Raw genomic sequence first — 27,144 nt, forward strand, 5'->3', positions numbered from 1 at the left:
CCCTGCCCCTCCCCCAGGCCGATGCTCAATCTTCCCTGACCTAAGCTTCATAACCTTTGATGGGAGCCACGTAGCCCTGTTCAAGGAGGCCATCTACATCCTCACCCAGAGCCCCAACGAAATGGTCACCGTCCATGTCCTTGACTGCAAAAGTGCTAACCTGGTGACTTCCCCCTACTTCCTTTCCTTCTGGGGCCTTGGGATTGACTAGGTTTGGAAGGGAGATTGAGCGGTGAATTGGGTTTTGAGGGATGCCGGAGTTGAGGACAGATGTGTAAACCCCTACAGTATTTCCCTCTGTCAAGGGTCTCTTGGAAGGGATGTGTGGGGAAACGGTAAGTGGAGTGCACCACCTCCTGGCCCTTCCTGGGGCCTGTGCCATTCCCAGCTTGTCCCAGCTGCCCAGGCCCATGTGGGAGGCACTGAAGTGTAGAGAAGTGGGGATGCCACTCCAGGGCCTGAGGTCAAGAGTGCTGGCTGCAGAGAGTCACCTACTAGGATATCCCCATGAGCCAGGTGGAAGGAGGCAGGGTATTTTTTGTTTTTTCTTCTTCTTTTTTTTTTTTTTTGGTTGGGCTTACAGGAGGTCAGGTAGAACCAGACATGTTCCATGGGATTTTGTGCACCATCTGCACAGCCCCAGTGAGTGCTCCTGGCATATTGAGAGGGGGTGGCCAGGAAAGTGTGCTCACAATGGCTCACCAGGAGAAGCAGACAACAGGCCTGGACTCCCAAGCTGATGAAGGTTGGGCTCTCTCTGCAGGGTCACCTAAACTGGCCCCCGTTCTGTCCAGTGATGCTGAATGTGACTCACTCGACCCATCAGGTCACCATCGACCGTTTCAACCGGAAGGTGAGTGCATCAAAGAGCCAGTATTCCTAGGGCAGCAATCATGGGGACAGGGGAGGGGTCTTGAGGCTTGTTCGTGATTGGGGGCAAGAGAAATGATTGCGGTTAAAGTATCTACTTCAGCAGTTTTTATAAAAATATGTGGCCATGTGCAAGTTTTATATAAATATATGGCGATGTTTTTCTAAAAATATATATTTCTAGAGCCCCTTCTGAGAAAGGGACTATCGAAGTGAGGAGCCCTGATTTTAAGCTTCATTAGTTTCACGCTAAGCCCACCTCTGCCAAGGAGCTGGCGTTCAACAGCAGCCCACTCTGTGTGGTACCCTCCCAAGGGCCTGCTTTGCTCCTCCCAACAGGTGGGTCAGAGGGGCTGATGTGTGTCTTCCTGTGGTCCTGACTCTCCCCACCCATTCCTGAGCCAAGACCTGCAGCCCTCCTGTTGGAATCTGCCCTTGAATACCAGACTTAGGGCCACCACACCCTCTGAAGCTCTCAGGAACGGGAGAAAACTCCTTGGGTTTTACCCCTTAGGTTTTTAAATGTTTCCATTAAAAGAAATTTGAGGTATAACTTACCTACAGTAAAATTCACCCTTGTTAGTGTGCAGTTCTATAAGTTTTAACAAACACCCACAGTCTTGTAACCACCACCATAATCATCGTTGCCAGTCGTTGCCCTGTGCCACTTTGTTGTCAACCTCTCCCACCTGCTGACAGCCGCTGCCTTCTGTCCCTATACTTTTGGCTTTTCCAGAATGGCATATGCAGGGAACCAGAGTATACGGTGAGATTCTCCCCCATGGCATGTATCAGTAGTCTGTTGATTGTTATTGTTGTAATATTCTGTCATACGGATGTGCCACTACTTGTTTATCCGTTCGCCAGTTGAAAGACATTTGGGCCGCTTCCAGTTTGGGGTGCTAACAAATAAAGATGCCTAAGCATTTGTATAAGGTTTTTTAAATTGAAGTATAGTTAGCATATAATATTATATTAGTTTCAGGTGTACAACATAGTGATTCAACAATTTCATACATTACTCAGTGCTCATCAGTATAAATGTAGCTGCTACTTGTCACAGTATGTGATTACAACATTATTGACTGTATTCCTTATGCTGTACTTTTCATTTTCATGACTTATTTATTTTATAACCGAAGTTTGTACCCCTTAATTCCCTTTATCTATTTCACCCATCCCCCCCACCCACCTTCCCTCTGTCAACCACCATTTTGTTCTCTGTATTTAAGTTTGTTTTAAATCTGTTTTTTTCTTTCTTCCTCTCTTTCTTTTTCTCTTTCTTTCTTTCTTTCTTTCTTTCTTTCTTTCTTTCTTTCTTTCTTTCTTCATTTGTTTTGTTTTTCAGATTCCACATTTAAGTGAAATCATGCACCATTTGCTTCTGTGTCTGACTTATTTCACATAGCACAGTACCTTCTAGGGTCCTTCCATTTTGCCATAAATGGAAAAATTTCATTCTTTTTATGGTTGAGTAATAATTGTGTGTACACACATACACACATATATGTATGTATACATAAATCTTATTTATCCATTCATCTATGGATGGACTCTTGGGTTGTTCCCATATCTTGGCTATTATAAATTATGCTGCTATAAACATAGGGGTGCATATATCTTTTTGAATTAGTGTTTTTGTTTTCTTTGGGTGAACACCTGGTAGTGGAATTACTAGATCATATAGTATTTCTTTTTTTTTTTAATTTTTAAAATGTTTGTTTATTTTTGAGAGAGAGACAGAGCATGAGCAGGGAAGGGGCAGAGAGAGAGGGAGACACAGAATCCAAAGCAGGCTCCAGGCTCTGAGCCATCAGCACAGAGCCCGACACAGGGCTCAAACTCACAAACCATGAGATCGTGACCAGAGCAGAAGTCGGACACTTAACTGACTGAGCCACCCAGGCACCCCAATCATATAGTATTTCTACTTTTAATTTCTTAAGGAACCTCCATAATGTTTTCCATGGTGGCTGCACCAATTTACATTACCAACAGCACACAAGGGTTCCTTTTTCTTCACATCCTCAGCGACACTTGTTTTTTCTCATCTTTTTGATTCTAGCCATTCTGACTGATATCAGGTAATCTCTTGTGGTTTTGACTTGCAGTTCCCTGATGATTAGTGATTTTGAGTAGCTTTTCATGTGTCTGTTTGCCATCTGTATGACTTCTTTGGAAAATGTCTATTCAGGTCCTCTGCCCATTTTTTAGTTGGATTATTGTGGTCTTTTGGTGTTGAGTTTTTAAGTCATTCTAACAGATGTGTAATAAGATCTCATTGTAGTTTTAATTTGCATTTCTCTAATTGCTGATAATATTGAATATATTTTCATGGGTTTGTTTTCCATGCTATACCCTCTTTGGTGAAATGTCTGTTCAAACCTTTGCACATTTTAAAGATTATGTTGTCTGTTTTATTGAGTTTTGAGAATTTTTTGTATTTTTTTGGGTACAGGTCCTTTATCAGATATAAGTATTATCGTCCAGTCTGTGGCACATTTTTTCATTCATTTTCAAGTGTCTTTCAAAGAGCAGAAGTTTTTAATTTTGGTGGAGTCCAATTTATCAGTTCTTTCTTTTATGGATCATGATTTTGGTGTTCTAACAAACTTTTGCTTAATGCAAAGTCTCAAGGATCTTCTCCTATGTTTTCTTCTAGAAGTTTTATAGCTTTAGGTATTACTTTAAAAAATTGTTTAATGTTTATTTATTTTTGAGAGAGAGACAGAGTGCGAGTGGGGGAGGGGCAGAGAGAGAGGGCTGAAGCAGGCTGCAGGCTCTGAGCTGTGAGCACAGAGCCTAACGTGGGGCTTGAACTCATGAATGGCAAGATCATGACCTGAGCTGAAGTTGGACGTTCAACCAACTGAACCACCCAGACGTCTCTAAATTTTTTAAAAATATTTATTTATTTTGAGCAGGGTGGGGGGGAGGCGCAGAGAGAGAGAGGGAGAGAGAGAGAATACCAAGCAGTCTCCTCACTGTCAGGACAGAGCCAAATGTGGGGATCGATCTCACAAACTGTGAGAGCATGACCTGAGACAAAATCAAGAGTTGGACGCTTAACCAACTGAGCCACCCAGGTGCCCCTAAGTAGTAGTTTTAAGTATATGCTGCATTTTAAGTCAATTTTTATAAATGGAGTGAGGTATGGGTCAAGATTCTTTTTTTTTCTCGCATATGGACACCTATATGTTCCAGCACCTTTTTAAATTTTTTTTTTAACATTTATTTATTTTTGAGACAGAGAGAGGCAGAGCATGAACAGGGGAGGGGCAGAGAGAGAGGGAGACACAGAATCTGAAACAGGCTCCAGGCTCCGAGCTGTCAGCACAGAGCCCAACGTGGGGCTCGAACTCACGGACCGTGAGATCGTGACCTGAGCCGAAGTCGGACGCTTAACCGACTGAGCCACCCAGGCGCCCCTCCCGCACCTTTTTAAAAAAGATTATCCTGCCTCCATTGACTTGTCTTTGCACCTTTGTCAAAAATCAACTGACCATTAATGTTTGGGTTTATTTCAGGACCTTTAATATTGTTCCATAAATCTATATATCTATCTTTTCACCAGTGCCACACTGTCTTGATAACTGTTACTTCTTATTAAATTTTTATTAAAATCAGGTTGTATGAGTCTTCCAACTTTCTTCTCTTTCAAAATTATGTTGGCTATTTTAATTATTTCATCTTTCTATATAAAGTCGTTTTCAGTATAAGAATCTTGAACATATTTTGTCAGATTTATCTCTAAAATTTTCATATTTCTGATGTTATTGTAAATGATTCTGTTCTTTTTATTCACTTTCCAATCGCTCATTGCTAATATATATACATACAATTGATTTTTGCATCTCTTAAAAAGTGTTTGCCGTTGGGTTTTCATTTAGCTGTTTATATGTACACATGAGTTTTACATTGATATCATATCTTGCAACCTTGTTAAACTCACTTATTAGTTCTTGTAAATTCTTCTAGTTTTTCTACATAGATGTTTATGTCTTTTCTAAATAGAGACGATTTTATTTCTTCCTTTCCAGTGGGTATTTTTAAAATTTATTTTTCTTGCCTATTGCATTGGTTAGGACCTCTAATATGATGTTGAATAAGAGGGATTGAGCACTGACATCCTTGTCTTGTATCTGGTCTTAGGGAGAAGGCGTTCAGTCTTTCACTATAAAGCACAAAGTTAGTTGTGGGTCTTTTATAGATATCCTTTATCTGGTGAAGAAAGTTTTCTCCTATTTGTAGTTTGCTGAGAGTTTTTATTACTGTAAGAAGATGTTGAATTTTGTCAAAGCTTTTCACTGCATTTATTGAAATAATCATATTGTTCTTTTCCTATAGACTTTCTACCCTACCCCCAAATCACAGTATTGCTGTTTACTTAAAAAAGGAAAGATTTTCAAATTTGTTTTAAATAAATAGCTTACAAATAATAGTAGTTATATTTAGAGAACATTTTATGTATATAAAAAAACCTCTGAGTCAAGATTTACATTTACAACATCAGCAAAATCTTCTTCATTAAATATACTTAAAAGTAGAAGACAGTTTTCCTGAGAAAGAAGCTACAATCCTAGATTCAATAACCATGCAATCAACTTCTACGTGTCATCAGATGAGTTCAATTTAACTGTCATGTTAAAAAAAATCAAATTCTCCAGATTTTCTAGTTATAATTTCTAACTTAATATCTTCAAATCACCTGCTTTTAAAGATTCTATTATTATGATAACTTTTACAATTGTAGCAGTCCTGGATTTGGCAAGTGTATTGAAAAGTACACAGAGGGGCGCCTGGGTGGCGCAGTTGGTTAAGCGTCCGACTTCAGCCAGGTCACGATCTCTTGTTCCGGGAGTTCGAGCCCCGCGTCAGGCTCTGGGCTGATGGCTCGGAGCCTGGAGCCTGTTTCCGATTCTGTGTCTCCCTCTCTCTCTGCCCCTCCCCCGTTCATGCTCTGTCTCCCTCTGTCCCAAAAATAAATAAATGTTGAAAAAAAAAAAAAATTTGAAAAGTACACAGAGAGGTATTCACTGCTTCTTTAAGCCACAGTGTTGTTTGAGGTTCCCTGATTATGTTTTCTTAACTGATTATTTTTCTTAAATTTGAGCTCTCTATGGGAATGCCTTTTTTGGCCATACCTGTTTGGAAAGCTCCCCCAACATACGAAGGTTCAATCCTGTGATTACTGGGGTCAGACCAGTGGTTCACATCTGAAGATGTTCTCATCGTGCACCCACAAAGAGCAGCTGGGGGAGGCATTGCAATTTGGCCTTTTATTGTAATCATTCCTCAGACTATTTTTTTTTTAAGATTTAACTCTTTTAGAGCAGTTTCAGGTTCACAACAAAATTGAAAGGAACATATGGAGATTTCCCATATACCCTCTGTACCCACACATGCATAGCCTCCCTCATTACCAGCCTCAATCACCAGAGTTCATTTGTTACCAAGGTGAATGAATCTACATTGACACATCATCATCACCTGAAGTCCATAGTCTACCTACCTCAGGGGTCACTCTTGGTTTTCCACATGGGTTTGGGTACATATGTAATGACATCTATCTATCATTATAATATCATCCAGAGTATTTCCACTGGTTTAAAAATTCTCTGTGCTCTGCCAGTTGGTCGCCAGCCCCCACCCAACCACTGATCTTTTTTGTTGTCTCCATAGTTTTGCTTTTCCAGAATGCCACAGAGTTGGAACCATATAGTATGTAGCCTTTTCAGATTGATTTCTTTCACTTAGCAATATGCATTCAAGGTTCCTCCGTGGCTTTTCATGGCTTGATAGCTCATTTCTTTTTACCACTGAATAATATTCCATTGGTCTTCTTTAGACTATTAATGTGTTGAATTACTACGATTTTCAAATGTTGCACTAGTGCTGCATTCCTGGAATTAACTTTATTTGATTGAGATATATTAGCCTTTTATATGTTGTTGGATCTTCATGAAGTGTATTAGTCTAAATTTTCTTTTCTTGTAATGTATTAGTTTAGTTTTGGTATCAGAGTAATGCCGGCCTCAATAATGAATTAGAAGTATTCCCCCTCTTTAATTTTCTGAAAAAGTTTGTGTATAATTGCTAATTTTCATATTTTTCCTTAAATATTTGGTAGACTTCAACAGTGAAGCCATCTGGGTCTGGAGTTTTCTTTGGGGGAGGTTTTTAAGTACATATTCAATTGTTTAAAATGATATAGGGCTATTCTGGTTACCTATTTTTTCTTTAGTAGGCTGGGGTAGTTTTCATTTTCACAGAATATGTCCATTCTATCCACGTTGTCAAATTTCTAGGCATTAAGTTGTTCATCGTACACTCTTGCTATCCTTTTAGGATATCCTTGCTATACCATAGGATCTGTATCCATGTACCCTGTCTCATTCCTGATATTAGTAATTTGTGTCTTTTATCTTTTTCCTCACCAGTCTGGCTAGAGTTTTGTCAGGTTTATTGTTTTTCTCAAAGAATGTTTTTATTGGTTTTCTCTGCTGTTTTTCTGTTTTCTATTTCATTGATTTTTGCTCTTATGTCTATTATTTTATTCCTTCTGATTCCTTTGGGTTTAATTTACTCTTTTTTTTTTCTAGTTTATTAAGGTTATAGCCTAGGTCACTGATTTGAGACCTTTCTGCTCTTTCTAATATAAGTATCTAGTGCCACAATTTTCCCTTTAGGTCTGATTTAGCAGCATCTTACAAATTTTGATATCTTGTATTTTCATTTTCATTAAGTTTAAAATACTTTAAAATTTTCCCTTTGATTTTTGTTTAATCTATGGGTTATTTACAAGTGTTTTTCTTTAGTTTCCAAATATTTGGTGATTTTCCAGATACCTTTCTATTACTGATTTCTAATTTAATTTCACTGTGTTCAGAGAACATTTAATCTAACTTTGACCTTTTTAAATTTAATGAGACTTGTTTTATGTACCAGAATACACTCTATCTTATAAATGTATATTCTCTTGTTGAGTGGAGTATTCTGTGAATGTCAGTTAGGTCAAGTTGACTGATAGTGTTGTTCAAGTCTCTACATCCTTATTCATTTCCTATTTGTTCTATCAATCATTGAAAGAGAAGATGTTGAAATTTCTGACTAAAGTTGTTGATTTGTCGATTTTTCTTTGGAGTTTTATCAGTTTTTTATTCACCTATTTTTAAATTGTTATTTGGTGCATAATACTTAAGATTGTTATTCCCTCTTGTTGAATTAACTCCTTTATCAGTATGAAATGTCCTTTTTCTCCTGGTAAAAGTCCTTGTTCTGAATTCTGCTTTGTCTGAATTGTCTGTAATAGCTTCTCCAGTTTTCTTTTGATTTGTGTTAGCATGTATATTTAATGTATATATCTAAGAGACATCTTTTTCCATCCTTTTTCTTTAACATAGTGTGTCTTTTTATTTAAAGTAGGATTTTGTAGGGCGTGAATAGTTGGGTCTTCCTTTCCTCTTATCTAATCTGTGAATCTCTGCCTTTTAATTGGGAGATCCTTAGACCATTTACATTTAATTTAGTCATCAATATGATTAGGTTTGTATATAACATAATGTTGGTATTTGTACTCTGTTTGTCCCCTCCCTTTCCTTCTTTTCTGCCCTCTTTGGGTATTTATTTACTTATTTATTTGAGGAGGGAGAGGCAGAGAGAGAGGAGGAAAGAGAATCTTAAGCAGGCCCCATATTCAGCTCAGAGCCCAACACAGGGCTCCATCTCATGACCATGAGATCATGACCTGAGCTGAAATCAAGAGTCAGACACTTAACCAACTGAGTCACCCAGGTGCCCCATTTTGAGGTTATTTTTAATGATTCCATTTCATTGCCTATGTTGGATTATTATCCGTACATTTTACTTCTACATCTGTTATAAACTACACATTACATCATTATTACTTTTCCTGAAGCAGTCAATTATTTTCTAGCATGGTTTTTAAAATAAGAAAAGTTTATATTATCTGCATATTTATCATTCCTGGTGTCCTTCATTCCTTTGCATAGATCTCGATTTCCATCTGATATCACTTTTCTTCTGCCTGAAGTACTTCCATTAATATTCTTATAGTGAGGTTCTTCCAGTAATAAATTCTTTCAGTTTTTATATATCTGAAAAAGTTTTGACCTCACCTTCATTTTTTAAAGATATTTTTAATTTTAACTTGTTTTATTTTTTATTTTTTTAAATTTATATCCAAATTAGTTAGCATATAGTGCAACAATGATTTCAGGAGTAGATTCCTTAGTGCCCCTTACCCATTTAGCCCATCCCCCCTCCCACAACCCCTCCAGTAACCCTCAGTTTGTTCTCCATATTTATGAGTCTCTTCTGTTTTGTCCCCCTCCCTGTTTTTATATTATTTTTGTTTCCCTTCCCTTAGGTTCATCTGTTTTGTCTTTTAAAGTCCTCATATGAGTGAAGTCATATGATTTTTGTCTTTCTCTGACTTACTAATTTCACTTAGCATAATACCTTCCAGTTCTGTCCATGTACTTGCAAATGGCAAGATTTCATTCTTTTTGATTGCCAAGTAATACTCCATTGTATATGTGTGTGTGTGTGTGTGTGTGTGTGTGTGTGTGTGTGTGTATGTATATATATATATATATACACCACATTGTATATCCATCGATGGACATTTGGGCTCTTTCCATACTTTGGCTATTGTCAATAGTGCTGCTATAAACATGGGGGTGCATATGTCCCTTCAAAACAGCACACCTGTATCCCTTGGATAAATGCCTAGTAGTGCAATTGCTGGGTCATAGGGTAGTTCTATTTTTAGTTTTTTGAGGAACCTCCATACTGTATTCCAGAGTGGCTGCACCAGCTTGCATTCCCAAATTTTTTAAAGATATTTTAACTGGGTTTAGAATTATAGGTTGACTTTAATTTTTCTTTCAGTGCTTTAAAGATTTTGCTCCACTGTCTTTTCTTTTTAAATTGAGGTAAAATTGAGCTAACGTAAAATTAATCATTAATCTCCCTACCCCCTGTCAACCACCAGTATGCATTCTGTCTATAGATTTGCTTATTTTGGATATTTCATATAAATGGAGTCTATAATATGTGACTTTTTGTGTCTTGCTCTTTGACTTAGCATAATATTTCTGAGGTTCATCTGTGTTGTAATATCTACCAGTACTTCATTCAATTTTGGGCTAAATAACATTCTATTGTATGTACATACCGCCATTGTTTTATCCATTCATTCATCGATGGCCGTTTGGACTGTTTCCACCTTTTGACTATTGTGAATAGTGCTGCTATATATAAAGTTGTGCTTTCACCTTGCTTATTTCCAATAAGAAATCTTCTGTCATTCTGATCTTTGTTTTCCTATATAATGGGTCTTTTTTTTTCCTGACCGCTTTTACAATTTTCCTTCTATCACAAACATTGATTGAGACCCCAGTTAATGTCAGGCTCAAAGGCAAGAGCTGGGGATTCGAAGGTGGATCAGACAGAATTTTTGCCCTTAAGAAACTCAGAGTCCACAGGATGCCTCAATGAGGGAACAGATTCTATCTTAACGGTCAGCACAGAGATGAGGTCAGCCCAGAGAAGGGGTGCCCAAGCTAGAGGCTGGAGACTTAGGAAAATCTCCCTAAAAAAATGATCTGAGCAGATCAGGAAAGAAGAGAGTGATTAGAAAGGCTCAGGGTGTGTGTTTGTTTGGGCACAGGGATGCAGCCTGCCTCCCACTGTTGTATTTCTTGTTTTATCATTTTGTGCTCATGAAATGGTTTCAGAATTCTTCCGTGCCACCCTGGACTGTGTCTTGGCCACATGTGCCTGAAACAGAGCCTGTGACATAGCTTGATACGGTTTGTTGGATAAATGGATGGAGGGATGGATGAACGGATGGGCAGACAGACAAGCTGTGCTCACATTGAACACCCCCACCCCGCAAGGTGACTGTGGACTCACAGCCTGTCTGGCCCCCTGTGAGCAGACACGGATTCAGAATTGAGGACACAGGCCACATGTACATGATCCGGACGCCGTCACACATCCAGATCCAGTGGCTCCACAGCTCAGGACTCATGATCCTGGAGGCCAGCAAAACCAGCGAGGCCCAGGGCCGTGGCCTCTGCGGTGAGGAGGGACCCAGCTGGGGTAGGGAGGGAGGTGAGGGGATCTAGCTCCCTGAGTTTCCGGAGTCCACCTCTGTCCCCAGACACAGGTTCCTCTGTGTGAAATCAGGGGAAGCTAGGACAGAGTGCCAGCCCAGAGGTGGGACCAGGAGAGCTGCCAGGGCAGAGAGACCTAATGTCCTGTGTTCTGGGGCTGAAGCTGCCAGCAGGGAGATGGCGCGGGGCTCTGGTCTCGGCCAGTTGTCCCTTTGGCCGGGATTGTCTGTCAGCTTCCCTGACAGCTTCCTAATACCAGATGATCCTTCCTGTCTGCATGTGCATGGGCACTTCACAAAGCACTTCCACACTCTGATCTCACTGATTGCAGGCCATCCACACAACAACCCTGAGAGGTGGCCATTGAACTAAAGAAGAAAGAGGGCCCAGAGAGGTTAAGCGGCTTGCCTAAGCTCACACAGCAGAGCTGCCACAATGCACAAAATTAGGGCTCTTCAGACCACAGCATGACTGTAGGCGCATGCCCTAAGGGACTGGATGTATCTTGATAAGATAAAAGGGTGCAGGAAGAGTCTGAGTGCGGACTGCTGCACCCTCACAGGACACCCATGACAGATGGCCGTGATTATGATGACGGGAGACATAGGCACACTTACACACACACATACTTGCGTGGCCTCCCCCCCATTAATCTGCACCCATTTTAATCATTCACGCTTGCACCCCTGTATTCAAAATGCCCTCTACATATGAAGTGACACATTTAAGTCTGGTCCCTGCTCATTCTTTCATTTATTTCCCATGTACCAGTCACGGGACAGATAGTATGCAAAGCAGACAAAATTGCTGTTTTATGAAACTTCCGTCCTTACTGACTTATTGATACAAACATCTTTACACACACACACACACACACACACACACACACACACACACCTCAGCACTGCCACCACTTCCACCATCCCTTTGCCACCGTTTCTTCCTTCCATTGTTTATGCCTGGCAAGGAGTGCTGGGGGCAGCAGTGATCCCCTGCCTGGGATACCTTTGTGACTCAAGGCCAAGACCCAAAACGCAGCCACTGGGACCATTGATAAAACCTGAAGGTTTTGTAGCCAATCATGCTATATATTCATGACACTGGTGGCTGGAGCACAAGCCGGTTAATTTTCCTGTTTTTATCAACATTCACACTTAGTATCCTGGGCACCCGGCTGGGCAACTTGGGGGACTATTGAGAGAGTAAGAAAATGAGTCTAAAGGAAAATGAGTCTTTGCACCCAGAGCAAGACATACCTGCAAACCAAAGCCTACTCTGCAGAACTGGGAAGGTCATGGACTCAGATGCACGTGAGGGGCATTTGAAGGACACACTTCTGAGGAAGTGTTTCAGGCAGGGGGAACAGTGTAAGCAAGGTCAAAGGCAGGGAAGTGTGTGTTTGGAGCCTAGAGTGTGAGAGATAAAGCTGGAAGTTAAGTTAGAAGCTGTGACAGACAAGCTCTTGCCCTACTCCCGTCTCCCTGCCTTTCAACACAGCCAAAGTTGATTTCTGGCACATGTAAATTCCCAAATGGAGACTCCGTTCATCATGTGGCTCTTCCATTCTCAGCACAAGCTTCCAGCTCCACTGCAGGAAAAAAAGTTAGGAAGTGTTTATGGGCCAGGCCTGGCAGTGGTCACTGCCTCACCCTCACTCTCGTCCTGCCAGCTGGGACTCGGCATGGGCTCCCCCACCCCAGGAGAGCCTGGAAAACACAGGCTAGGAACTGCCCGGGAAGAAAAGGAAACAGGTGTTAGTTACACTTAGCTAGCAATCTCTGCTAGAGCACATTTTTTGGAGTAACCTTTCGTTTTGACACAATGTCTAAAGTAGTATGAAGAACTCCCATGTACTTTTTGTTCAGATTTACTAAGTGTTTGCATTTTGCCCCATTTACTTTTCCTGCCTCTGTGTGTGTATGTATGTAAAATACACACGTGTATGCATGCAGGCAGATGTGTAAATACATCTATACATGTAGGATTTATATAAATGCACTTTTTTATGTGTATGCAATTTGCATCTATATGCATTTTTCTGAGCAATTTGAAAGTATGTTTGAGACATTGTATCCCTCTATCCCTAAATTCTTTGGTGTGCATTTCCTGAGAACAACAACATCTTCCTACACAGCAGGTTTCTTATCTTCTCTGTGCCTCATTTATCTCATCTATAAAATGAGGATAATAGTAATACCAACCTCAAAGAATTGTTGTAAGAAATATGCAGAGTGACATCTGGGGACCTGGGCGTGGTGGTGATTATTATAGCTATCGGCATAATTCTGCCCCATTTCAGGTATCTGTGATGGGGACGCAGCCAATGACCTCACCCTGGAGGATGGTTCTGTGGTGGGTGAGGCTGAGGACCCTGCTCCCTTTCTGGACAGCTGGCAGGTGCCCAGCTCCCTGACCTCGGTGGGCCAGACCCGCTTCCGCCCGGACAGCTGTGCCACAGCTGACTGCTCACCCTGCCTTCGCATGGTGTCCAACCGCACCTTCAGCGCCTGTCACCGCTTTGTATGTACCCACTGTGTCCGGTGTTGGGGGACCTCCCGGGCTAGGAATGGCAGCACTACCTGCAGAGGGTGGGCCCCCAGAGGTGTTGAACTTGGGACTGGATTAGGAGTGTTCAGAAGCTTGTTGTTGCCCCTGGACAGGGCTAGGGGGAGCTGGATGCTGGGATGGGGGGAGTCGGGCCAAGCAGGGCTATCTGATGCACGTGCCCAGGTTTCCCCAGAGTCGTTCTGTGAGCTGTGGATCCGGGACACCAAGTACGTGCAGCAGCCCTGCGTGGCACTGACCGTGTATGTGGCTATGTGCCACAAGTTCCACGTGTGCATCGAGTGGAGACGCTCCGACTACTGCCGTGAGTCAGGGGGCGGAGGGGGGGGGGAGGGGGGGACTCCTCCATTGCTTCTGTTGCTCCCACCCCCTGTTAATTATTCATTCATTCATTCATTCGTTCATATTAAGAAGTTAAGAAACATTTTATAAATAAATCCATAAGTACATTAATAAATTTATTTTTATTACAATTTATATTAATAAGCCAAAGGAATATTATCTGATTACTCTTTAATTTATCTGAATCTCCTTGCTTCATCTGTAAAATGAGAACAGTAATAGTAGCTCCCTCTAGGGTTGTTTTGAAGGTGACATGAGACAGTGTGTGCAGAATGGCCCCACCACATGGTTACCATCCAGGAAATGTTAGTTCCTTTCTCTTAATTCTTGGTCATCTTTCTCTTCTTTCAGTCTCTCCCCTCCTTCCCTGAGAAGGGAGGTGAGATCCACCGCCTCCCCACCCTGTTAGGTTTGCGTTAGTGGGGTAAGCAGGGGTAGACTGGCCTCGAGTAGTTTGATTTATAAATGTGAACACATCCAGGGGCGCCTGGGTGGCGTAGTCGGTTAAGCGTCCGACTTCAGCCAGGTCACGATCTCGCGGTCCGTGAGTTCGAGCCCCGCGTCAGGCTCTGTGCTGACAGCTCAGAGCCTGGAGCCTGTTTCAGATTCTGTGTCTCCCTCTCTCTCTGCCCCTCCCCTGTTCATGCTCTGTCTCTCTCTGTCTCAAAAAAAAAAATAAATGAACATTAAAAAAAAAAAATTTTAATGTGAACACATCCAGATAGGCTGGAAACAGCTCGCGGGAAGACCGCACCTACAATATGACGGATAAAGGATGACAAGACTAAGTCATCCAGAGGAGCGTTTGCAAACTGCGGGTGTGAAATCAACTTTGGGGGTCAACACCACATTCAAAATACACAATAGAATAGAAAATGCTAGCGTGTACTCCACCTAGAAAGATTAAATATTATTTTGTGAAAAAAATTAGTTTTCATATATCAGTAATTCTCAATCCCGGCTCCCCCTTTGAAATCACCAAGGAACTTCAGAAAGTATTAATGTTGGGCCCCACAACAAGAGGTTCCAATTCAGTTGCCCTGCGGTGGGATCCTGGCAAAGGTATTTCAAAAACTCCCAAGGGACTCCTTGGCAATCAGGTTTGAGGAGCACTGTTCTACATGCACTTGTGTATTGGGCCACAATGTAAAATCTGCTTTTTCCCGTTAAGAAAGTTTGAAAACGCTGACCTAGAGCAAGGGGTTGGCAAATGTTTCCTGTAAAGGGCCAGAGAGTAAATAATTGAGCTTTTCAGGCTGTGTGGTCTCCGTCACAATTACTCAACTCTGTCCTTGTACTGCAAAATCAGCCAGATACAATAGGTAGATGAATGAGTGTGACTGTATTTCAATAAAACTTTATTTGCAAAAACAGGTGGGAGGCTGGAATTGGGCCACGGGTTGTACCTTGCTGCCTCCTGATCTAGAGAAGGGAGGTAATGCCCCTAAACCCATTTGCGCTCTCTGCTGAGGCACAGATGATGCTCCGAGGCCCCTCCTCACTCTGCCTGGGGTCTGAGCCAGGCCTGGTGCCCACTGTGTCCCTGCAGCCTTCCTGTGTTCCAGTGACTCCATATACCAGGCATGTGTGGCAGCCTGTGAGCCCCCGGAGACATGCCAGGATGGGCTGCTTGGCCCGCTGGACCCAGAGCAGTGCCAGGTGCTGGGCGAGGGCTGCGTCTGCTCTGAGGGCACCCTTTTGCACCGGCGCCACTCAGCACTCTGCGTCCCTCAGGAGAAGTGCGGTAGGTTCTTCCTCTATCCGGGTGGGGCCCTCCAAAACTGGCCTCACTCTAGGGTCTCCTCAGCCCACCTGCTACCCATGGCTGAGGCCCATCTGCATTCCTCCAGGGCCACTTTGGGGATGGTGAGTGTCCCAGGGAGGGTCTAGCCTGGGACAGTCTGGGTCTCCTTGCCCACCTCAGTGCCCCGTGCCCCACCGTACCCCCCACTGCAGCCTGCACCGACAGCACGGGGGTGCCGCGGGCCCTGGGGGAGACCTGGAACAGCTCCCTCAGCGGATGCTGCCAGCACCAGTGCCAAGCTCCCAACACCATCGTCCCAGTGGACCTGGAGTGCCCAGGGCCCCGCCCTGAGACCTGCCCACGTTTCGGGGAGGTGGCTCTGCTCCTGCCCACTGAGGATCCCTGCTGCCTGGGGACAGTTTGTGGTGAGTCAGACCCTTTACTTTCCTCGACCTCAACTTTAAGACTGTTAAAAGGCTCCAGCTCTGCCTTGATGGGTAGGACAAGGCCTGGGCAGAGGAAAGTGTCTTGAGGCCGGGGGGGGGGGGGGGGGCAGGAGCCACCCTCAAGAATCAACGTGGGGTAGGGCTTAAAGGCACAGGTTATGGAGCCAGGCAGCCTGGAGAACTCTTCCTCCGCCACTGCAGCCTCGTGACCTCGGCAGATCATTTAACATCCTCTGTGTTTTAGTCAATTCTACTGTAGCAGGAGGCTGATCATAGGTACCCACCTTCTGGGTTGTGAGAATCTAGAAGTTTATACTGATCTAGGATAGCAGCTGGCACATGACCCATCTCAATGAATATTACCTATTAATGCTCTTCTGTCCAGCCCTGGACCTTCTATGTGACCCTCAGAGGCCCCTTCCAGGAACATGGGTCTTGGGGGGTTGGAGGGAGAAATGGGGACAAGTTGTCTAGGTGCTGGGCAGTGCCGGAGGCTGGGGGGAGTCCCAGCCTCCAGGTGACAGGCCCCGTGGCCCCCCGGCCAGTGTGTAACCAGACCCTGTGCGAGGGCCTCGCCCCTACCTGCCACCCAGGCCACCGACTCCTCACCCACTTCCAGGAGGACTCCTGCTGTCCCAGCTACAGCTGTGGTGAGAGACCCTGAGGTGGGGAGGGCAGGGGGAGGGGAGCCCAGCTGCTGGGTTAGGGGAGCTCTGGGGACTGGGTTCTGGCTGGAGATCAGGGCAGAGCCAGGGTGGGCGTCCAGGCGTGGCCAGACAGGGTCTGCCCCTTGCACTTAATTCTGTCTTTTCCCCAGAGTGTGACCCAGACCTGTGTGAGGCAGAGCTGGTCCCCAGCTGCCGCCAAGACCAGATTCTGATCGCGGGCCGCCTGGGGGATTCGTGCTGTACCTCCTACTTCTGCGGTGGGTGGACATGCCATCGGGTGCACGGCTGGATCCCAGCCACCCCTTCGTCACTGGTGTCCTTGGGCAGCAGGGAGGAAAGGGAGAGGGTCTCCAGGTGGCCTGGGCACAGAAGGGTGAGATTCCTGTTCAGAGCGAAGTGAAGGAGGAAGAGAACCAACCCCAGCTTCATCCTGTATATTACTGAGCATGAGGAAGTTGGTGCTTGTTCAGTGTAAGACTTTAGGTCGACAGGAAAGATCTAGATTCTTGCTCCAGGACAGGCCCCATGAAGCCACAACACACTACTTTAGTCCAACTCCTGTCTGTCACAGCTGGATTTTAGGTCCTCCCCCCCACATACCCGGGGGGGGGGGGGACCACCTGTGACAGCTGTGGCCCCTCTCCCCCCTCAGCCTGTGGCGACTGTCCAGATCCCATCCCCGAGTGTCAGGAAGGAGAGGCGCTCACCGTGGACAGGAACACCACAGAGCTCTGCTGCCCTGTGTACCAGTGTGGTGAGTCCCAGCTGGACATGGGGACCTAACCGTAAGGGGCTCCAGGGACATTTATGTGCCACCAGAAACTGTCCGGCTAGCTCAGTGGGTAGAGCATGAGACTCTTATGTGCCACCAGGCCCCTTCACCATGCCCTCACCTCAGGACCGTGGGAGTTCAACAGGGAGCAACAGGGAGCCCCCAGATAGTGAGCACCGAAGCATGAAGTAGCCAAAGCCATGATGAGACCCCACCCGAGGAAGCGGGGCCAGGCCAGGGGAGCCGGATGGTGTGGGGTCCAGGCTGTGACATGGGTGGCTCTGAGGCTTCGTGAAGAGGTTCCCTGTCCCCTCCATGGCCACCCAGCCCAGGGCCAGGGCCAGGCCTGGGTTGAGGCCACCCCAATCCTCCTAGCATTGATTTACAGTCTTCATTCTCTGACCCCAGGCCCCTGCTTCACAATCTCTTTTGTCACTGTATTACCCTGGTATCTGCACATGGAGGCTGCATCCCTGACGACCCCGCATCTTGAAGCCTCTGAAGCTCTTTGGTTTTGCAATCGCAAATAAGCGTGGGCCCTTTCTGATAATTTTACAGGACATAGTACCTTAATACAGTGTGTACTAAGTACCTAGTACCTTAATAGTACCTAGTAGACATAGTACAGCCAGCATTTGAGACCTGAAGAACACCTGATGGATAAGAATTAACAGACTGGTTAAATTTAAAGATGACCCCGTTTGCAAAAACTGCACATTGACTGTGGGAAAAACGTGAGCGAACCTCACGGGCACAGAGCGGGGATACTCCAGGGGCAACGCCGACTGCTTCAAGTGTCAGGAACCAAGTCTGAAATAGTGTAGGTTTCCCATGGAGCTTTCCCCAGATGCGCTGTCCACACTGGGTCAATCGGCTCCACCCGGGGTCTCAGAGGCCAGTGGTCCCAAAAGTGGGGCCAGCTTACAAAGATGATCTGAGCAGAGGGTCAATGTCCTTCCTCTCGTCTTCTCTCTCCTTTTTCTGCGCATCTCTTCTTCTCTCCACCTCACCCCCCTCTCTTGTTCACGTGTCTCTCCACGCTTCTCAGGAGAAAGCCTGGTCGTGTGCAGTGAGTACAGGCAGGGTCAGTGAGTCATGGTTTTGCACCCCAGTCCTGCCATTTTCTGGCTGTGTGGCTTAGGGCGAGTCACGAACTCTCTGAGCCAAGGTTCCTCACTTGTAAAATGAGGTGCTAATAGTATGTCCCCTGAGGGGCAGTTGTGAAGCCTGGAGACAATATATGAAATACCTGATGGTCTTTGGGATACAGAGGTGCTCAGTATAAGGAGGCTATTGATATTATTACCTTCTCCCAATCTTCATTGTACTTTTATTATAGAGGCACTATATATGCCTTATAGAAAGTACGGAATCCAAGTAAAGATAAGAAAGTGAAAATACTTTCTTCCTGCTTCCACTGTCAGCACTTGAGTATATATCCTTCCAAATAATCTCTATGCCTTCATATGTGTGTGTATTTTAACCAAATAAGCATGTATATGCTCTTTTTTATTTTATGTTTTATTGTTTTTATTAAAGTATAATCAATGTACAATATTATATTAGTTTCAGATGTACAACATATTGATTCAAGAAGACGTTATTCTGTCTTCACCATGATGAATGTAGTCACCGACTGTCACCATGCAATGTCATTACAATATTACTGACCATATTCCCTACGCTGTGCTGTACTTTTCATCTCCGTGACTTATTTATTTTATAACTGCAAGTTTGTATCTTAATCCCCATCATCTATTTCACTCAGCTCCTCACCGGCCTTCCCTCTGGTAACCACCGGTTTGTTCTCTGCAGTTAAGAGTCTGGCTTTTTTGTTTGTTTTCTTGTTCATTTGTTCTGTTTTTCAGACTCCACACGTAAGTGAAATCATATGGTATCTTTCTCAGTGTGACTTATTTTTTTTTATATGAAATTTATTGACAAATTAGTTTCCATACAACACCCAGTGCTCATCCCAAAAGGTGCCCTCCTCATTACCCATCACCCACCCTCTCCTCCCTCCCACCCCCCATCAACCCTCAGTTTGTTCTCAGTTTTTAAGAGTCTCTTATGCTTTGGCTCTCTCCCACTCTAACCTGTTTTTTTTTTTTTTCCTTCCCCTCCCCCATGGGTTCCTGTTAATTTCTCAGGGTCCACATAAGAGTGAAACCATATGGTATCTGTCTTTCTCTGTATGGCTTATTTCACTTAGCATCACACTCTCCAGTTCCATCCACGTTGCTACAAAAGGCCATATTTCATTTTTTCTCATTGCCACGTAATATTCCATTGTGTATATAAACCACAATTTCTTTATCCATTCATCAGTTGATGGACATCAGTGTGACTTATTTCACTGAGCATCATACCGTCTAGCTCTATCCATGTCGCCAACAATGTGCGCGTGCTCTTTTTTAACCAGCTGTTCTCAGTTAATGTTAATAAAAATTTCAAGTTCTATCATACCCCATCCATGATTTTCCTGGTTTGTCCAACCCAGGACCTGTGGTCTCTTAAATATCATTTAATCTAGCATAAGCATCTTTTTCTGCGTGACATGGAATTGTAGAGTTTGGGTTGTGGTCCTGCAGAAAGTCCTACCTTCTAGATGTATCCACTTGCTTCCTCCGGGAACTGTTTTCCTTGCTCCTCCCCATCCTCTGTGCTTCCTATAAACTAGAAGTTAGATCTAAGACCCGGTGGATTCAAGTTGTGTGTGGGGCCCGACAGAACACGAGCTTCAACGTACATCACATCACGAGATACAGACTAGCTGGTTGAGACACCGCGACTCAGGCTAATGTTGGTCCTGGATTACGGTGGGGACTGCCAGATACCTCCATCTTACATTTACGGCTTTCCTCTTTCAGCCAGAAAGTAACCCATTACTTTGACACTATACAAAGGTCCTTCTCTTCCTCCACCTCATAATTTTTTTGATAATCCTAACCTGACTACTCGCAGGGAGACACAGAATTCAGGGGAGGGAAGGCCCAGCTGAGTGACTTTAACGTTCTGACATTGTCATATCGCTAATGCCCCATCAGAGTGGAACTATGTCTTCCACTAGGAGTTCTATGGAGAGACTCCAGGAGCCTAGACTTCTTCCCAGGACTCTAGCCCTGGAGGGTGTCTGAGGACACTGGGGGGATCCCAAGGAGGAGCCCTCTCCTTAGCCAATGTTGCATTCTGGGGATTTCTGCTCCAGGTATCTGCAGCTGATGTGTCCCCTGCCTCCCCTCCCTCGCAGTGTGTGAGAGCTTCCGCTGTCCCCAAGTACAGTGTGGCATGGGCACTGCTCTGGTGGAGGTGTGGAGCCCAGACCGCTGCTGCCCCTACAAGTCCTGTGGTAAGTCCCTGGCCAGGGATGCCCTTCCCCAAAGGCAGGGATCCAGGGCCCCCGTGAAGAGTAAGGGAGGGGAGGAATGACCCACCACTGTCCCTCCAGAATCCCCAGATGGAAGCTGCCAAAATCACCTTCCTCGCCCTGCATCTGATCTCTGGGTGCTTAGCATTCCTACACCTTTTTCTCCCCAGGACAAAAGAAGGGAAAAATCAAGTTTCTTGTTCCCAAAAGGTTTTTCCTTCTAAAGCAAGTCTTTATTGCAGCTGTCTGTTAGTAAGCATGATTTTTGTTAAAATTTACCTCAGTGGCACCTGGGTGGCTCAGTTGGTTAAGTGTCTGACTCTTGATTTCAGCTCAGGTCGTGATCTCACGGTTTGTGAGTTCGAGGCCCATGTCGGGCTCTGTGCTGTTGCAGAGCCTGCTCGAGATCCGCTTTCTCTCTCCGCCCCTCCCCCCCCAAACAAACAAACAAACAAAAATTACCTCAAACTCCTTTGGGAGCATCAATGATCAATAGTGAATACCAGTGAGCTTTATATAAAATGTTATTTAAAAAGAGTTGAGAAATTATTTTGCATTTATTTCACTGTCTTTTTCCAGGCCTGCAATGTAAGCTTCACGAGGGTAGAGATTTTAGTCTATTTTACTCATTGTGTTGTCCCCAGAGCACAGAAAAGCCTCAGCATATAGTAAACATGACTGAGTGACCCGGGAGAGCGTTTCACAGGCACTGTGACCTTGAGCTCTCCTTACCTTGAAGCTCGAGCTGATGTGGTGTCTGTTAAGTTTGGTAGTGGGGCCACAGCAGTCGCCTTCCAACAGGACGTGCCCCTGGTCAGAAGTTCCGCCCTTGATGCGTTCCCTCCTGGAGAGGCTCCACATCTGCTCCAGAAAGGGTTTTCAGGAGGATGGGGCGGGATGAAGCCCAGATGACAAAGGACACCTGTGATTGGTCTGTCGGCCTGTTTCTCCTCACCCGCCTCTGGTGGAGCTTAGGACCCATCACTGCCCCACCTGCCTTACCAGGAAAGCCGCAGCCCCCATGCTGGGCCAGGCTGGAGGGAAGCTGAGATTTTGACTTCTTCCCCCCCAGTCCCTATCCCAATTGGGCTTGAGTCTGTGCCAGAGGAGGGGCTGGGCCAGAGTGAGCGGCGTGGAGGCCCGGGGAGACTTCCACCTGGACGTCTCCAGTGAGACAGGTCCTGGCCCCTCCTGTTTTTCAGAGTGTGACTGCGACACAATCCCGGTGCCCCGGTGCCACCTGGTATGGAGACCCTGCTCCTCCCCGCCGTCTATGACCTGCCTCCCCCTTTCCTTTCCACTCTTTCCCATCCCCTGGAGACCCTATTCCTTTAATGTAGTGCAAACAACCGTGGATCACAAGTTGGCATTCTTGTCCTAAGCTCTGCCCTCTGAGCCCAGTGTCCTCATTTATAGAGTGGGCGTGAGGATGCTTCAGCATTGTGATGAGCAAGTACAATGATGGTGGGGATGGTGGGGATGGTGAGGATGAAGATGATGAAGGTGATGATACTTTTTACGGCAGCTCATGCTTATTGAGAGCTAACTATGTGTCAGGAACGTTCCTGGGCCTTGTGTATATAGTGTCATACCAACAAGGTTGATTCCACGATGAGCTCAGTGATACAGACAAGGAAGCTAAGGTTCAGATCGTGAAGCTAGTAAATCACAGCCAGGATTAGAACCCAGGAAATCTGACTCCAGAGGCCATGCCCTTAACCACCAGACCGCACAGCCACTGAGGGAAGGGAAAATACTGTAAGAAATGTGAAGTTATGTTTAAAGTTTTTTCACAATTTTCTAGATTTTATATATTCTCCTCACCCCCTACCTCCCAGCACACATTTCCTCTCATTTTCTCCCCCACTCCTCCCTCCTCCCTTCAACTGGTGAAGGAGGAAGGGAGATAGTATGAGCCAAGCTGGGTTCTTGGCTGGAAGCCATGCAATGGTCCCTCCCTGATGCGGCCCGTGGGTTCTTGGGATGAAAGGAGAGGCCTAAGTCCCTGAAGAAGACGTCGGGGAGTGATCCTCAGTGGGGAAGCCATACTGGGAATTTCTCCCTTGGCTGGGGAGTGACTGAGCTTGCCGGAGCTTGCCAGCCCCTCCCCACCCACCGCGAGGAGGCAGCTGATAGAGACAAGGGCCCCGGTGGCAGACTGCTCCCAAGGGCGGGGCTGGGCTTCCCCAGCGTGGGGTGCTGACTGCCTCTGCCCCACCCAGTGGGAGAAGTCCCAGCTGGACGAGGAGTTCCTGCACAGCGTGGAGAATGTGTGTGGATGCGCCAAATACGAGTGCGGTGAGTGGGGAAGGGAAGCCCGTGGGGTAGAGCCAGGCTGGGCCCGATGTGCGTGCTGGGTTCCGGTGACTGTTGCCATCCTGCACGCCCAACCAGTGAAGGCCCCCGTGTGCCTGAGCCGTGAGCTGGGGGTGATGCTGCCGGGCCAGACCGTGGTGGAACTCTCGGCCGATGGCGTGTGCCACACCTCCCGCTGCACTGACGTGCTCGACCCTCTTACCAGCTTCTACCAAATCAACACCACCTCTGTGCTGTGTGACGTGCACTGTGAGGCGGTAGGTGCGGGGCAGGATGGGGGTGGGCAGGGGCAGCGGCTGCCCTGGGTGATCCCTGGTGCTCCAGGAATCAGAGGAGTCTCAAGGTTTCTAGACAAGTCTGAAGAGGAGACATGGTGCGGGCAGGGGACCCTTCAGAGACCTCTGTAGAAAGTGCTGAGAACGGGCGGGGTTGGGAGAGGCCAGGAGGGGAATGGCAGGAGTGAAGGTCTGGCAAGGGCGAGTATTTGACAGAAGACGTATTGATGAAGCACCTACTTACGACTGGTACATTCCCTATTGCTTTGGTTTGTGTGTTTGTGTTGTTACCCTTTGTTGCACTTCTGCACACCCAGTATCTAAGATAGCGACTGGCTTCTAGTAAAAGCTAAAAGGGGCTGGCATTATTCCCATTTGTCAGATGAGAAAGGTGAGGTTTAGGGAGGTCTGGTCATTTGTACAAATTCCCACAGGGACCGGGACTCAGACTGAGGTCTGCGTGGAAACAAAACCAGCACCCTTAATCACCAGCAGTGCTGTCTTTGAAAGGGGTGGAAATGCTCTTCGTCAACTGGGAATGGGTCTAGGAATTGCTGTAAAGGAGGCTTAAGGGATGACCTTCCTTTCTGAAATAAGAGGCTGGGAGCGAGCTCCCTTTCTGAGCATCTACAGGGGGGCTTCTCTGGGCTTGGGGCTCAGAGACCATCAGACAGTAGGAAAGCAGGAGGGTGGAGGTGGGCACATGGCTGAGGTCCCTCTGGTCCCGCCCTGTCCTGCAGAATCAGGAGTACGAGCATCCACGGGACCTGGCCGCCTGCTGTGGCTCCTGTAGGAACGTGTCCTGCCTCTTCACTTTCCCCAACGGCACCACCTCCCTGTTCTTGGTATGCAGCCCCTTAACCACCCACCTGGGAGGGCATCCCAGGAGGCAACCGGGGCTCAGGGCTAGGCACAGACAGGGTCCTGGGCAGCACCTGTGCCCAAGAGCTGTGCCCTGTCTGTTCACTCAGACCATCTAGCCACCCAGTCCCCATTGTCCACCTCTGTGCCCTCCAGCCTGGGGCGTCCTGGATCGCAAACTGTACCCGCCATCACTGTGGCAACACGCCCCTGGGCGCTGTGCTTGTCCGCTCACCCATCAGCTGCCCGCCACTCAACGAGACGGAGTGTGCCAAGGTCAGTGCCACACTTCTCCCCTCACAGCATGGCCTGAAGCCAGGGGTATCGCCTGTCTTACTGGCGGGGGGTGTTGCAGGGTGGGGGGCTCCTGTGTGCGGAAGTGAGGGAAGAGGGGTTCCCTGGAGGCCGTACCTGTCCTGCCACCCCAGCTCCACATCTCTCCGTGTTCCTGCTCTGACCGCGTCACACCCCACATCCTCATGCGTCACACCCCACATCCTCATACATCACACACACAGCGGCACACGGATATATGCAAACATACATCCTCACATGTTCTGAGACGTCACATACACGCCATGCAGGTGCACAGTTCAGTCCTCTGATGCTCTAATGGCACTGCCACTAGCCAAAACAGCACTGGCAGGGACAGCTGTCACTAAGGGCACATACCTCAAGGAAAAGGATTTCTGGAGGGTTTGGTTATTGTTAAATGAGGAAGGTTCCTGAGATTGATACTGGACATTGAAAGGTTTCTGATCTTAAAAACAAGTACACACGCTCCCAGTCACACACACTCGCATTACAAAACCACACATGTATATGTTCACAAAATCACATGCATGTGCTCACACACACAATACTTATTTACAAAGAACTGTCACATCACTGTTTTATCCATTTCATAATAGAGGAGGAGGGCTATAAGGGATAACTGCACCCATTTTAGGGGTGGGAAAACGGAGCCCAGAGGAAAAGGATGACTTATCCAGGGCTGGGATGGAGCCCAGGCCACTGACCCAAATGGGTCAGCCCCTGCATCGCTCCCCTCCCGGACCCTCTGTGCAGGAAGCACTAATGTGGGCACAGGGTGGGGCAGGAGGGAAGCTGCCACTGGAAAGATGGGAGGACCTCACCATCTTAACCCAGCCTCCGGTCTTACTGGGGCCACTGGCAGCTTTTATGCCAGTGGCCCAGCCAGTCAGGTTAGTCCCTGTGGCTCTCCCATGGCCAGCCCAGGGGCGCCTTCTCCCTCTGGCCAGGGCCTGATGGACGGCGGGGCCTGGCACACCTGCCCTGGGGCATCTTGGGAGGAAAAGCTGAGTCAAGGCTCTTGTGCCTTTTCTGCCTTTTGCTGGGATCTTGGCTTCTGGCCTGGGACGGGCTCTCCCACTCACCTCCCCTCCTCTCCCTCTAGGTCGGGGGCTCAGTGGTACCTTCCTTGGAAGGATGCTGCAGGACATGTGAGTGAGCACGGTGGAGGCCCAGGGGTGAGGTCTCTGGGCGGGGGACAGGGTATCCTGTCAAGGCTCAGAGGGCCGGGTTCCTGGCCTGGCACCTCCAGTGCTCGTTCTTCGGGGGTTTAGATGAAGGGATCGCACCACTACCATGGGGCTCACGGCACTGGCACAGATATTGCGGGTGGGCAGAGCCCATGCTCCTGTCCCTGTCCCAACAAAAAGCCTTTACTTCTTGATGGAGACAGGGGACATTGGGCTATTGAGTCCAGGAGGTCAGAGATTCATCAGCTGTTCTGCCTCCTCCTGCCCCTGCCAAGACCCCCAGCCCGGAAGCCCCCCAGGTGAATTCTCCTTGTGGTCAGGAGCCCTGTCTCAGAGACTCCCCCCGGGGGGGATTCAGGCCCACAGGGTCGCTGTCTCAGTCCGAGTGACCCGGACTCACACCTGGCCCCTGCTACCTGCAGCCCGAGCCACATAAGCATGCACATTCTAGTCAGCTTTAGGACCTTTGTCTACACGCCTCCCCTCTCCCTAGGGTCCTCAGACTGTCCTTTGGAGGGATGTAGAATTTGACACCGTTTTGTGTCCACCTTGCATACTGCAAGGAAGCTGGGCTCAGTGCCTCATTGGCTGATCTCCAACCCGCAACTCATGTTCCCTGAATATTCCATGTGCTCCCGTGTGACCTACGACCCGTGTCCCTCTCCCCAGGTTCCCCGGGGACCCTGTTTCCTGTGGTCCCCGTTAGCCCCGCCTCTCCTCCACGGGTTAGTGTTCACTGCCACCCAGGTACTCCTCTCGGAAACCCACAGGACTGAGGCATGCAGCCACGTTGCTATTCCCAACAACGTTCCTTCTGCTAGGTGGCCCCAGCTCTGGGGGTGGGGGAGGGGAGGGTGGGGCCTCTGCTCCCTGCCTCTGGCAAAGGCCTTTCTCGGCCAACAGTGCATGCTGGGTAGCGAGCCTCATCCCTTGGGCTTGCGTGGGAATGCTTCAGCGGTTCCCCCTCTCCTGGACCCATCAATGCCCAATGCCACCACCACTTTGCTCCCACCCGTCACTCAGCTGGCCTTGGTCTGGGACCCCGGGGGCCCTGGCCGGGACAGCCCTTGGTCCTCTTGCCTCCTGGAAGCAGGGAAGGAGGAAAAAGTGAACTTAGCTCTGGCCAGGAGTCCTCCACTGGGATGATAGGAAACCCACTGTGGTGAGGCCAAGAGGCCACAAGAAAGGATTCCACCCTGTTTCTGGCAGGCACCCTTAGTGACACAGGGAGCCCATGCATCAGACAAATATTTATTGAGCATCAATATGCCAGG

The 27,144-nt window shown here is 46.9% G+C and overlaps 1 protein-coding gene and 1 non-coding gene across 2 annotated transcripts in view; one reads left to right on the forward strand and one right to left on the reverse strand.

The window, feature by feature from the left end:
- OTOG (otogelin) overlaps positions 1 to 27,144 on the forward strand; it is a 91,997-nt gene that overhangs the window by 62,221 nt on the left and 2,632 nt on the right. Inside the window, exons 38-54 of the mRNA XM_023239728.2 lie at positions 18 to 163; positions 764 to 853; positions 10,794 to 10,977; positions 13,312 to 13,532; positions 13,743 to 13,881; positions 15,469 to 15,663; positions 15,876 to 16,088; positions 16,655 to 16,759; positions 16,927 to 17,034; positions 17,430 to 17,531; positions 20,800 to 20,898; positions 22,119 to 22,159; positions 23,139 to 23,214; positions 23,311 to 23,489; positions 24,248 to 24,352; positions 24,525 to 24,644; positions 25,786 to 25,831. Of these exons, the coding sequence (XP_023095496.2) occupies positions 18 to 163; positions 764 to 853; positions 10,794 to 10,977; positions 13,312 to 13,532; positions 13,743 to 13,881; positions 15,469 to 15,663; positions 15,876 to 16,088; positions 16,655 to 16,759; positions 16,927 to 17,034; positions 17,430 to 17,531; positions 20,800 to 20,898; positions 22,119 to 22,159; positions 23,139 to 23,214; positions 23,311 to 23,489; positions 24,248 to 24,352; positions 24,525 to 24,644; positions 25,786 to 25,831 (2,169 nt within the window). The remainder of the gene's footprint in view (positions 1 to 17; positions 164 to 763; positions 854 to 10,793; positions 10,978 to 13,311; positions 13,533 to 13,742; positions 13,882 to 15,468; positions 15,664 to 15,875; positions 16,089 to 16,654; positions 16,760 to 16,926; positions 17,035 to 17,429; positions 17,532 to 20,799; positions 20,899 to 22,118; positions 22,160 to 23,138; positions 23,215 to 23,310; positions 23,490 to 24,247; positions 24,353 to 24,524; positions 24,645 to 25,785; positions 25,832 to 27,144) is intronic.
- LOC111556859 lies at positions 6,061 to 6,170 on the reverse strand. The gene has a single exon (XR_002736575.2). It is a non-coding gene; the product is annotated as a small nucleolar RNA SNORD89 (small nucleolar RNA).

Source organism: Felis catus, chromosome D1, assembly GCF_018350175.1.
Source record: "Felis catus isolate Fca126 chromosome D1, F.catus_Fca126_mat1.0, whole genome shotgun sequence".
In the NCBI taxonomy this organism is placed as follows: domain Eukaryota; kingdom Metazoa; phylum Chordata; class Mammalia; order Carnivora; family Felidae; genus Felis; species Felis catus.